Source organism: Branchiostoma floridae, chromosome 17 (genome assembly GCF_000003815.2).
Source record: "Branchiostoma floridae strain S238N-H82 chromosome 17, Bfl_VNyyK, whole genome shotgun sequence".
NCBI classification, from domain to species: Eukaryota; Metazoa; Chordata; class Leptocardii; order Amphioxiformes; family Branchiostomatidae; genus Branchiostoma; species Branchiostoma floridae.
In genome coordinates this window covers 14,813,305-14,827,632 of record NC_049995.1, presented here as the reverse complement: position 1 = coordinate 14,827,632, position 14,328 = coordinate 14,813,305, and the positions used below count along the sequence as shown (strand labels likewise).

The following is a 14,328-nucleotide window of genomic DNA, read 5'->3' as shown; positions in this document are numbered from 1 at the left end:
ATCATAGGAGGTTGTAAGACAACCCTTGTGACGCATGAAGCTCGTCTTATGCAAGTCGACTTGAAAGGGCTATTGTACTGCAAAACCGGTGAAAGACGAAATACATTTTATTTCCAACTACCTCTCTAATGACGAGGAAAGAAAGGAGTTATTTGAAGAGGTATGCAAAACACACAAAAATTTCCAAACGCTTACCGATGAAAACAAAACTATAACGCTGTTAACGTCACATAACCCACTCATCATAGAAAAAGTGGGGTACTTCGTCTTCCACTGCTTCCAGAAAAGAAGTCAAACCCCAAATGCGTAGATTGTAGCTCTCAGCAGTCCATATCATTGACAGAATAGTCACTTGTCTACATTTTTCACCATTGTTATCTATACCAAATTACTTTATTTTATGTATGTTTACTATATTTTATTCATGTTTCATGTTGTAATTAGCCCTCGGGCAAGAACTTGCAAATAAACTTCCATTAATTGATAAAAGTCGAGAACAGTAAACGAGACTATGGGGTAGTTTTTGACGGAGGTGTTCGAAATAGAATAAGAGGTTCTATTTCTTCGATATGGCGTTCGACAGGATCGGTCCATTAAGTCCAACTAGACTTTTATTTCTAACTTGGCCAAAGTCCCCTATTACTATTCGGCTAGGCGGGAGTCTGTCTGGTAGAGACTAGAAAAAAGGGGTTTGTCGCGCCGAAAAAGCAGCTTAAAATGTATTACACTAAAATGTTTTAAAGTTCTTATCATGAAGTTGCTTGGCAGGTGCATCCAGGCAATGTAAACTGGATCTCTGCTACATACTCTGTCTGGCCCTTGTCTCTTCCCTCATGACCTCAATGAAAATCGGCCTGCAGGCTTTCATGAATAAATAAAGGCTCAAACAAAATCTCTGGTAGATGCAGTCAAATTACAGATCAGGACTCAATAATTCAATTCTTGGGTGCGCGTTCTTTACTCTGCTGTTTTAAGCAGGTTAAGATACTTATGTAAGATGATACCTTCCACTTTATTATATACTGTACGGCAGGTAAAACGAAACTTAAAAATAATAAATGTGTTCTGCCCAAAAGCAGTTACTCAAGCAACTGGATATGATTTTGGAACCAGGGTATAACTGATCAGTGTCACTGACGAAGGATGGTGGATACCATCTGAAACGTCTGACCATTCCAAAACCATATCCAGTTGCTTGAGTATCTGCTTTTTGGCATGTCTTATTACCTGGATTTCTAACATCGACGTAACAAATGGGTTGGTTCTAAAACTATGTTAAAATCTAGAACGGATAAGCTAACGCGGTACCTTATTGCAGTATGAAAGGCTTTGTACAGACTAAGGTCAATTCAGGTCGCTGAACTTTTAAAAATAGGCTATGCTACTTCTAAAAGTTCGGCCTTGGTTCTTAAGTAGGTTATGTCAGTACTTACGCGCCAAGGACACTGCGAGAAAAACAGTCATGTATTCATTACTAAAGATAGCAACGGTCCTTGCCTGTCCTTGTTTGTAGTCTGCGCACGACAAAGCAACTTATCAGGACAAACAAGAAATCTTTTAAAAAAAGTTGTGCCTTGCCGCGTGTTAGGGATATCGTCAGGAAAAAGTAGGACAGCACTTCAAGCCCGGCAAGGCAAAATGCTGTGCCTTGGCAAAAACACAATACAATGACTGTTTTTACTGTTTCTGAAAGAGCTAACCAAGAGGAGTAAAATGCTTTTTAGATGAAGCGAATAGCTTGAAGGGTTGCTGAGATATGGCTCCACAAAGTTGCCAAAACCTACCCTCAGATATGGCCGGCTGCGCGATAAACGATGAAAATCAAAAAATACCTTTTTTGAGGGGTGATGAAAAGGTAAGTAAAGGCTGCAAAGCTTGTTTTATCTTATTTCCCCGTAATATGTACTACATAGAATCACTCCACAGAGTTCTGAACATTCATGGCATTTTATTATGCTTTTACACAGGGTCGATGTATGCAGCCCGGCACTGGTGTCCTTTCACACAATAATTGTCATCTTACCTTATTCTTTAAGAAATAAGTAAATTTGCGTTTAAAAGTTCACATTTTGGGTTACAGTCAATGGTGTTTTTTGCACCAGTTGAGTCGCATTGTAGAAGATTAAATATCATACTTCATATACTTTTGCAATGTACACAACATTATGGTATCTTATATTACCAACAATGTCACATCTATAGAATATCAGCAATATTAATTGCCTTATAACAAGGTCAACTTGGTCAAGGTGAAAGGTAAGTGTGAATATGTCGCATTATTTTCATGTTGAGCCATGATGTTACACTGTATCAACAGTACAACTTTACACTTAGATTATAATAAAATATAGAAGACAGATGTTTGCACTAATAAGAGATAAAATATCAATAGGTAGACATTGTGTAAACACTAAATTTATTAGGACAAGTTCAACATTTTTCAAGGTCAAAGGCTCAGTCTTCAGGATACATACAATCGACACAGATTTCTTTGATGTACTTGCAGGTACATGAACTTCTCCTTATTTAATCAATACTATGAATAGTATAATGCAATGTAAACTACTTTTTACAAAAACAACAGGCTTACTTATCATTTTCTGTGGTTACTGGTAGCAACAGTATTCTTTAACAAACTTAATGCTAATAGCACTGGCTGCACAACTTGTCAACATTATGTTTCACCTCTACCATTCAATATCTCCGCTCCGCTCTCCAGTCTTATATCAGCTACATCTGGTACTTGGTGCAATCTACACTCCACCTGAAAAACAAAATTATTTGAGTTTCATGATTAACATGTCTACCATCATGGTGATAATGTTCTTCCATCTGAGGGGATGACGACCTACTCCAGTACCACGTCTGATGTTCATCTACATCATCATCTTTCTTATGACTTATGACTTCTTTCTTTCTTGTGACGAAAGATTCAGAATGATCCAATAATGAAATGAAGAATTCAATAAAGAAAGAAAGGCAAGTTGGGGTAAGGAATAGATTAACGTATTATCATTGATTAAGTAGATAAATACCTGCAACAAGATGGAAGGAGGTAAGTGTCACTGTTTCTGAGCCATCTTCTGCGACTGAACCTCAGTACCAACTGCGACAACCTCGCCCGGTCGGTAGGAACCTGGCTGATAGTAGAGACAAGAGTATAATATTGCAGGTAAGTACATATTTATGATTTTTGCTACACCAGAAAAACCCTTGGCACAATCTGACAAAGAATACACAATCTGGTTGCACAAATTTTTCACGTTAACAAAAATGCCATTAGTGTTTTGAAAAATTTGGGCATAGGTTACCCGGCTGACCCATATCAGGGGGCACGGTGCCTCAAGTTCAACAAGTGAAAAAAATACAAAATGGTATCTTAGTCTTGGAACGAGGCAAGGGATGATTCACACCAACAGTAACGATGACATTGAAAATACAATTGAGATTTTCTTAAAAATTGGGCATAGGTACCTCAAGTTACCAAGTTCAACAAGTGAAAAGAAATACTAGTAGTACACAACAGGCCAATCAATGATCCATATGTAAAATATGCTAAAGAAAGCAATAAACTAATAAGAAAAAATTACTAAGAAACATTTTACATACATGTAAGTTTCATGACTAAAACATGGATAAAGAAACACTGCATAGAAATTATATTGCTGGGATTGACTTGAGAAAAAATTGTTCAAAAGCACATTTTCTTCAACATGCCCCCCTCCCCCAAACACTACAAATTGTATCAAGAATTTTACCTTGAAATTCTTCATCCATAGCGTCAAAAAAGGTTCTATTTGTGCCGCTTCAGTCACATATCCTCCGTTTCTGAGGGGCACGCGGCCCAAAATTTGGCGCGTTTGGATCGCCCCGGCCTCCCCGCTTACGGCGTGCCGTTTTCACCGGCAAATATCTGGCGTTTTAAACAATTTTCAAGCAAAAGAAACACATCACAAGAAAGAGAAACTTATATCCTTTATTTTGATGGGTAAATTTGCCTCTAGAACCGGATAATTTTTGTACCGCGGGTGTGGGAAGATGGTAGTAAATTTACGGATTGCCGTACGGCAGAGGGTTTTCGTGGTAGCGTTGAAATACCTAGTCAAACGTTCTTGAGACGTTTCGATGACGTCATTGCCTACTTACATATTCACATGCAATGCGTTGGTCTAATTAGGCATTTATTTCATCTTTATGAATAGGTAATGCAAATTATTATGCGAGATAATTCACTTGATTATATATTTAATTCAATGGATTTGAAATATCACCATACGAACGCTTCATTCATTCGTTGTAACCAGATGTTTAGAGGCTTTCAGTACCGACCACAACTGTTATCAAATGCGTAAAAGGGAGGTATAAAGATTGACGGGGATGTACTGTTGGTCGCCTAAGCCGTAAGTTTGTCCTCGAGAAAGAGAACTGGGAAGGGCCTTTGGAAGGGCCTTTGGAAGGGCTGGGTTAACATTGCTTGAACCATGGAACCATTGAACCATTGATCCATTGAACCAACCAAGAAAATAGTGGCCACAAGGCCATGCCGCTGACGCGGCAAGGCAAAAAAAGTGACAAATTGTTCTTTATGTCATGTGCAAATAAAATGCTGACGCATGTCTTTCCGATCCGCGATTGCTTTCTTGATTACTTAACGAACTTCAGAGATAAAGAACGAATTGTCTTACGTTTTGTGTATTTTGTTGTATTCTAAGTTATACGTTTGCGTATTATGCAATATCTAACTTGTCCAAAAAAAATCAGCGAAAATAACACAACAGTGAACACACCCCGCAGTGCCGCACCGGTGCCCCAAGTGCAGTGAGACGCCACCTTTAGTTTTCCTTCACTCCACACAGAAGAGAGGCAAGAAGACAACAAAACACACAAAGTATAAAAAAACTCGTTCCTTTTCTCTACAATTCTTCGGGCGATCTGTCACATTCTAGGTCTCAGATAGAGCGCGGCGAGAGCGCCGTCTTAGCGAGCTAATACGCTTTAGCTGTTTTAAACAGGTCAAGATACTTATGTAAGATGATGCATTCTTCTGTTGTATGGCAGGTAAAACAATGAAGGTTTCAAATAAATGTGTTCGTTCTAAAACTCTATAAAAATCTAAAACACATACGCTAACGCGGTACCGTACTGCAGTATGAAATGCGTTGAGTGTACAGAAGTCAATTCAGGTCATTGAACTTTTAAAAGTAGGTTGAGCGGCAAGAATACTGCGAGCGAGAAAAACGTATTCATTCCGAAAGGTAGCAACAGTCTTTGTTCTTAGTTATTAATCAATTGTTCTTAATGATATTTGCAAATGCTGGTGACATGAGCCAAATAATGTAACTTTAGGTCGTTGAACTTTTAAAGTAGGTTACGTAGAACGAACGAACGAACGTTACTTTAGCGCCAAGGACACTGCAAGAACCTATCAATCAAACCACATGTCAACTACGTCAGTGAAGCATCATGTGCTAACACACTTAGAGTGACGGAGCGTGCTAATGTACATGGTAAGGCGACAACCATTTACAACGGGTCTAGTCTGAGTACCGATACAGAAAATTCAGGCACAGGTGTAGCTGAGATAGCTAGGGCAAGGGTAAACGTATTCTATATAAAGATATAAAGTAAGTTTTCCCTTGCCCGTGCTGCCTCGGATAGTAAGTACAGGTCCAGGTTTGTTTGTGAATGGGCGATACTCAAAAGAATTGTCCATTTCGCTACAAAGGAACCTGTTTGGTGGAGTATTTCAACAAGAAAAAAAAAGAGTTTTGTACAATTCACTTATATTGAGGTTCGCAATGATATTATGTCATGTATTGGTGTATAATCTCTCTTTCTCTCAATATCATATATATATATATATAATATAAATATATATATATATATATATATATATATATATATATATGCGCTGTTTAGGGAGTACATATAAATACACACGCACAGACACACATGTAGAGAGAGAAATTTAGAGAGAGAGATTTAGATAGATATAGAATAGAAGCGGAAAAACTGACCCTAAACTGGTCCTCTGGTTAAGATTGCTGACATAGAATCTTACTAAGCTTCTGTGATATTCTGAGTCGATGTCAGTGTCTTGGACAGAGTTGTATACAATGAAGATACGAACATGGGTTGTTTATTACAATAGTACAGTCAACCTTCCACTGGCCATGTCAAAAGCAACTAATAATCTTATATTGCAACCACATTAAAATAAAAGGTAACTGAATGTCCATAATTGTTACAAATGCTTGTTCTGTATTGCAATACAAGTACGAACTGCACAGGCAATACTAATTGATTATAACAATTGCAGTCTACTGGGTTACATATTGGCAATGCCTTCTTAAGGCTCTCTATTGCAACTGTTGGACAACGTTAGATACCAGAAATGACTCTCTAGAAGTGCTAGTAAGTAAAGGGTATATGTATATCCCCTTTTTAAAAATAATTTCTTCCTAACACTACTAGTACCATGACTATGGTACAAAAAATAACATATAAGGCTTGGGTTTTCTATTGCAACTATACAATAATGTTAGATACCAAAAGCGCTTGTAAGTAAAAGGTATACCCCTTTAAAAATTAATTTCTTTCTAACACTTGTACCATGCCTATGACCATTGTACAAAAGTAGTGTGTATGGCTGGGCTAGTAACATGTATGGCACGATACAACTAGGCACAGATCAGTTGAACTAACAGTTGATTAACAATACTGACCATGAGTGCATATACAAAACTATAACTTCTCTAACAACTACGTAGTGCCAATGTCCTAAACAGTACATACATGTGCAGTGACGCTACAACTAGTTACGCTTCAAAATTGCCATGAAATCTTTGCTAACTTATCCAAAACATATCTGATATTTCTTAAACTTCACTGCCTTTTGATGGTTACTACTTGTTGTCTAAACAATAAATCCAAACACTACTCTAACTCAGAGTACTACAAACTATATATCCCCATATAATCTTTATCAGTTTTGGAAACAGTGAAGAATTTTCCAAAACGGTTACGTTTCTACTTGAATATAATCATGATATTCTTAAGTCTCTTGTGACTAAATAAAAACATAGCATTATAAATCTACTCATAGTGGTTTTAGGTTTTCACTGTGTTGAACACATGATTATATGATACAGTCTATACCTAGTGTGTTCTCAACCTTTATCTGTTATAGTAAGCCAGTTCAACTTAAAAATGCTCATGCATTGGTGGTAATATTTCTTAGTTGGTCCAAACATGTAATGACATGTATCAAGCATGATCTAGACATAAACCGCTTTAACTTATGAGACTTGACCTTTGACATTATTACCCACAATACATCTCATTGTGCATGTGCAGTTGGAACATTGCACTGGCTTATCATCTATATAATAGTAGGTTAGTTTTTATGTATGTAAATGAATCTATAACATAAATATAAGTTCTTAAATTGCACATACAAACACTACGATCAGTTGTACAGTCTATAGCTAACAGTTAAGTAGCTATTTCATACGAGCGATCGCTGTTGTTGCTTTTATCCGGGGAATTCGACGGTTGGTGCCTACCAGGACGTCAGTAGATTGGATCAAAAATTAGTATTTAAATAAGCAGATCAAATTACTGATCAATACGTAAACCAATCTTTTGCCCAAAACCTGCTTTTTGCCTACCACTGTGTCACTGCGACATTATCGCGATAACTCATATAGATGTGTTTTTTACACTTTGCACTTTTTCATTGATTTCCTATTCACTACTTTTATAAAGTTAACGTTATAATTAAACTAAAATAAACAAAATTCTCACAATTGAGAAGTATGTCATGATGTCAAGTATACGATAATATGGCAAAAACATACTAAATAAGGCAAAACTATTATGCTCTCTAAATATAAATTGTCACTGATAATAGAGCAACAAAGGATGCTAGGGACCATTTTTTTAATACTGGTCATAAAAGCAAGCCTTTTCATTATTTTGTATTTTTGTCAGAGGAATTTGAATCATCTTCTTATTCGCTTTTCCAAAAACATCACCATCTTAAAAAACTTACTTCCAGATCAAGAGGACCAACATTTTGTTATAGCAGACTGCACCATGGGAAAATCACAAATGGACCAATCATGTCACAGTGAGTAACCAATCTGTTACCTGATTGGCTAGTCTTGTACAAAATGGACCAATCAGGTCACAGAGAGTGACCAATCTGCCACCTGATTGGTTTAAGTGTTGCACATCAAGGAACAGTTAAAGAGTCGGCCATCTTGAAACGACCTACTGAGCGTCTTCCTCAGAGGAGGCTGACTCCTTGGGTTCTTCTTCGGATGCAGACTCCTTGGCTGTTTCTTCTTCTGAGGACGCAGATTCCTTGGGTTCGTCTTCAGTCTCCTTAGGCTCTGTCTTATCCACCTTCTTAGGCCTCCCCCTTCCCTTCTTGCCCTTCCCCCGACCTCTGCCGGCTGCCTTGGGTTTGGGCTTCTTCACAGGACGACCCTTGGGACGACCTCTAGCCTTCTTGACCTTCACCTCAGCAACTTTTGGCTTCTGAACTTGAGCCTTTGAGCCTCTGTGGAATGCAGATCTGGAACACATGACATAATGAAATCAAAACAAGCCATTTGGTAGGAAATACCTGTTAAATGCAATATATGTACAGTCACATTATGTATAATGTATGTAAAGGAATCATTTCAGTTCTATACACTGTCATGCTTACTACATGTCTGTTTCTGTAGTTTTCTATATATTAGTCTAAATAAGGGGTTTTCTTTGACATCATATAGAAATAGTACTTGAATCCATGGCGTCCATTTTGGTGGGTTAAACAATGGCATCTTGGCATACTTTACGGATGCACGCTGTTATCCAACATGGCATAGATGACGTTAGATGAAAAGACTGTATTCGTTGATTGCACAAATTTCATATAGTATCACATGTTTCTTTTTGGCAATGTGCTAAGGCGGATGTTGGGCAGGCTACTATAAGCGAGATTTAATCAGGCTAGGAATTCTTGTTTTAGCTTGACATTGTATGATATTATGTATCTGCAAACTTAAATTCTTTTGTTGCAACCTGTACTTAACCCAGTGGATGTACAATAAACTTTAAGATCTTCAATCATTCAATTGAACTGGAAGTCTAGAATAGACTATTTTGTCTATGTGACAGAAAATATATGGAGACAAGTAATATCGACCATCTGTGTGCTCCCAATGCATTTTTCCCAACTCCTTACAACAACGAACAGCTCCATAGCCTAATTTCAAATAGCCATAGAAAAAAATTTCCTACAACAGGAAAGAAACACTTCAAGATCAAAAGTGCTTGAAATTCTAAAGACTACACTTATTCCACATACGACATGGGAAAAGGGCAAACTACTTTTCTTGTACAGAAAACTAGGGCACACACGCATTCTAAGCTATACTTTCCCATTAAGAAAGCTGTTCTCTAGCTATTCATTCTGAAAGTCTAGTAACGCAACACGCAAGCATCGCAACAAAACAAATATTTGCACGGACAAATCTTTTAAAAAGAAGATCTTGCATTGCATGGCACAGAAAAGACACAGCCCTGCTTTCGTCTATATTAGGACTTCATACGTCAAACAATACTAACAAGTCGTTATGGGGTTCTTGAAACCACATATTTGGAAACGAGTTTAAGAAGTGTTGACAGGATAATCTGTAGAGTAAACTGCAGGTTTACCCTACCATGCAGGCACAAGTCTGAGCTTTTCAATTCAGGACACAACTAACAGGGGATTTCACACTGATTATGGTGACCAAAATTAGACAAAGCCAGATTAACCTACTCTTTAAGCAGAGGTTAGGCTCCGGCTGTTTTTTAAACTTTTTTTAGTCTTTTTTATCGGGCTTTCTATTTTTTTTTATATCTTGCTGTGTCAAAACCTGGCTGGCGTACTTCAAGAAAAATGACAAAATACAAAGCCCCATAAAAACGACTAAAAAAAAGGTAAAAAAAACAGCCGGAGCCTAACCTCTGCTTGGAGAGTAAGATTAACCCAAATCCTGCCTGTGCCATGCACAAGAATTATGGAAAAGAAATCAGTAAGCTGAGAGATGGTGGGGCATAAATGGCACAATTTGGGCTCAGGCCCAAGAGTTCCTACTATCCTACGTTTTGAACATGCCATGTCACCAATCTTGCGCCCTTGGAAAAAGGTATTTGGAAAATGAGTACCTAACTTTGACCAGGGCTGTCTCTAGGATAGGACTTTAAATTGAGGTCTCGAGTTTGGGGAGAGCCACAGCTCAAACACGTACAAGAACCCACCACACTTATTAAAGATGTCGAATTCAAGTAGAGTACTCTAGTAGAATATGATTCTTGTGTATTGTAGATTCATTGTATATATTTTATGTATTTTTTGTTGCAACCTGTTCCAAACCCAGTGGGTATGCCTGTACAATAAAGGTCTTTATTCATTCATTCATTCATTAAAGAAAGGAGAGGTCATTGCCCTTGTGAGTGGATCAGACCATTCCAGCTTAAATGGGGTAGAGAATTTCCCTGGCAGCATCGTAACCTCTGCTTCTCCATCTTATTAAGTCGGTTAGTCAAACTTACCGAAGCTCTGACTTGAGAAGAGATGAAGTGCTACAGTAAGCATACTTCAATGCCAAGAACTTTTTTTGGACATATGATTTTTTATTCACATATAATATTTTAAAACAATAACTGACAGTGAAATGAGAAAAGGTATTTTAACAAATTGCAAGAGGACAACTAAGGCTTATACAATGCCTTCCTCCATTTAATCATATCCAAATAGATCTATCAATCATTATAGTAAAAATGTAATAAGTAAACTTGTTACAAAAACAAACCTGAGAAGAACCTCCATCGGTGGGACATATTCGATCAGTTCCAAGTCTTCAGGGGAGGGAATAAACGGCTCAGTCAGCTGGTATGTACCTGCGAAAAAGGTAATTTTCACCTGTGAATAAAGGTGAATATTGCCTGAAAATTCAGGTGAATCTCGCCTGTAAATATAGGTGAATCTCATTGGTAAATTTAGAGGAATTTTGCCTGTAAATTTAGGTGTATGTTAACTGTTAAGTTAAGATGTGAGATTGGGTGAATCCCAGTCAAGGAAAACTACAGAAACATTTGTAAGAATAAGTATCATGAAAGCTTATCATTGTCAAAACTGTTTGGATATCTTGATCATGATGAATGGCGCATTCAGTATACAGTAACAATGAAGTCTCAAGCTGACATTATGATTGATCACTATTGGGACATAATGATCATGATGAACGGTGCACGAGTTAATGGACAACAGGCTCCTATACCCTTATTTCTGGGGAATTCTAGGGCCAATTATCCATGGATATTAGCTATGATTCTTTTTGGGTTTTGTTTCTGTATCCTTCAGTCAAACCTAACAATCACAATGGAAAAGTGTTCTAGTATGCGTTGACTGTATGCCTGCTGCTGGGACATCATGATTAATCACTATTGGGACGTGATGATGAATGGTACTTTCAGTATAACAGTAACAACAGGCAACCAAGGAGGATATACAAACAAAAACAACCACTCCATGCCTGAATGGCACATTAATCTTCATTAAATCTAAAAGTATTACAATGACTTACAAATGTAATTCAAAAACTGCTTTTATTTCAAAAACATTGCTAGTTGTTTCTTTCATTTTACACAACTACTTTTGACTTTTCTCTATATATTTTTATTTTCATACTTTTGTCAGATTTTGGAACACTAGTGACTTAACAGGTGACAACCAGCTTTCCACAATGTTGACAAAGACAGTTCTGATCACAAGGGGCCATTGATTTGAACAAAAGCCACTGACAACCGGCATGGTTCGAGCGCAATGCTCTAAATACGTCGGTACGCGTCTGTTATCAGGGCATGCAGAAACACAGCGTAACGGGGGAAAAACTGGGCCACAAAATGGCAATGTATGGCGGCATTTGTCATCGCTTGAGAATACTCCAAGGTGGGGGTTTTAAACCACTACATGCCTTAGAAGCAGGTGTTCAAATAGGGGTGGGAGCAGGGCTCTAGCGAGCTTGAATTTTTTTTTCGTCAGCCAATTCCCATTGTCGCAAAAACCGCGAAAACACTATTCCAGGACTTAGAAAGACTGAACTGAGACCTTGAAAAACGGCTTTTTGATGAGATTATCGTATGCAAAAGGGCGCAGACGCACATTGTCAACAATCATAACAATAGCAAAACAAACAGTGTGTGGCTTTTACGGCCGTGGATGGCGTCCCCAAGCCGCCTGTAGCTTCCACCAAGGACTTTGGAGTCCGTCAAGGTTGACGGATTCGTTTCAAATTTTTTCTGTCACACGCCGCAAATTTCCGTCAATTGACGGAAAAACGGACGCTAGCTAGAGCCCTGGGTGGGAGCCACCAAGTGAGAAAGATTGGGTTCTCCCTACCAGGGTGCTTTGTTTGAACCTTTATTTATTCATGAAAGCTCAAATCAGCCCACAGGCCGCTTTTCATTGAGGTCATAAAGGAAGACAAGGTATCAGACAAAGTATATAACAGAGATACAGTTTACATCATATAGAGATCTTTTAAGTCCTATAAGTCTATAGGTGAGAAATGCTTGATAATTCTAAGTTAAAATGAACCATGCCATGGCTTCCTAGGGGCCAAAAGTGCTATCAGACAGGTCACAGTTGAAGACTGGCCACATGTGATCTCTGGTCAGAACTTTATGCTTGCCAGAAGAAGCACGTCACCGGAACGTACTGCGCCTGCGCAAACCCTGGTAGTTTGGGGCTTGGTTTGGTCAACGTTGCATTAGAATCCCGCTTGTTGCACAGTATATGTTAGAGACATGGTTTCGTGTAAAACGTACACGGAGTTTTACCCTTATATACGCACGTACTTTCTTAAATGCGGCCCTTTAGTAAACTGGGGGTTTAGCATGTCTATACTTTTTGCGCAGGCGCAGTACGTTCCGGTGACGTGCTGCCAGAAGACCTGCTCGACATGCAGGGTAAGGGGGTGCATGGTCAGGGCATGAGGGTGCAGCGCCCCTTTTCCCTTGTTTAAACAAGAAAGCTTCTGCAATGAAAAAAGCTGGCCGGTGCGTATTTTTGAAAAAGCCTGGATGTTAAACAAAATCACATGAAAAAAGAGTTTTTAAACATCGAATTACTGAATTGGTCTGTCTTCTATTAAAAAAACATTACATGAGATTTGTCTGACAAAGAAAAAAATTGTTACAGGTGGGGTTCGAACCCACAATCCACGGCTGCAAAAGCAAATCGCTATATCCACCAAGCGCGTAGACCGCTCTGCCACGCTAACTCCATTGCAAAAAATCCCTGTACGAGCATACAAATACAAAATGCAAAAACACATTGTCAACAACCCTTACCGGAGGCCCCTTTGCCTGTGATTTGCTCCAGTTCTCCATTCTTAACTCCCTTCTCCAGACCTCGCTTCAACTTGAACATGTGGTTCTCTATGTCCAGGGTCGGGTAGTGCTCGCGGATATACTTCTTTATCATGCCAACCTGGGAGAAGAGAAGAGAAGAGACAAGTTTATACTTCAGCTTGAACATGTGGTTCTCTATGTCCAGGGTCGGGTAGTGCTCTTGGATATACTTCTTTATCATGCCAACCTGGGAGAAGAGAAGAGAAGTAAAGAGAAGAGAAGAGACAAATTTATACTTCAACTTGAACATGTGGTTCTCTATGTCCAGGGTCGGGTAGTGCTCACGGATATACTTCTTTATCATGCCAACCTGGGAGAAGAGAAGAGAAGTGAAGAGAAGAGACAAGTTTATACTTCAACTTGAACATGTGGTTCTCTATGTCCAGGGTTGGGTAGTGCTCTCGGATATACTTCTTTATCATGCCAACCTGAGAGAAGAGAAGAGTAGAGAAGAGAAGAGACAAGTTGATACTTCAACTTGAACATGTGGTTCTCTATGTATATACTTCTTTATCATGCCCACCTGGGAGAAGAGAAGAGAAGAGACAAGTTTATACTTCAACTTGAACATGTGGTTCTCTATGTCCAGGGTCGGGTAGTGCTCACGGATATACTTCTTTATCATGCCAACCTGGGAGAAGAGAAGAGAAGTGAAGAGAAGAGACCAGTTTATACTTCAACTTGAACATGTGGTTCTCTATGTCCAGGGTTGGGTAGTGCTCTCGGATATACTTCTTTATCATGCCAACCTGGGGGAAGAGAAGAGAAGTGAAGAGAAGAGAAGAGACAAGTTTATACTTCAACTTGAACATGTGGTTCTCTATGTCCAGGGTGGGGTAGTGCTAACACTGTAACAGATATACTTCTTTATCA

General features: G+C 38.6%; 1 protein-coding gene across 1 annotated transcript in view; it reads right to left on the bottom strand.

Moving 5' to 3' along the window:
• Positions 1-6,121: 6,121 nt before the first annotated feature.
• LOC118404036 (heterochromatin protein 1-binding protein 3-like) overlaps positions 6,122-14,328 on the bottom strand; it is an 18,464-nt gene continuing 10,257 nt past the window's right edge. The window contains exons 7-9 of the mRNA XM_035802972.1: positions 13,396-13,642; positions 10,854-10,941; positions 6,122-8,581 (exon numbers count right to left, since the gene is read on the bottom strand). Coding sequence (XP_035658865.1) covers positions 8,275-8,581; positions 10,854-10,941; positions 13,396-13,642 — 642 coding nt within the window. The 3' untranslated portion in view covers positions 6,122-8,274. The remainder of the gene's footprint in view (positions 8,582-10,853; positions 10,942-13,395; positions 13,643-14,328) is intronic.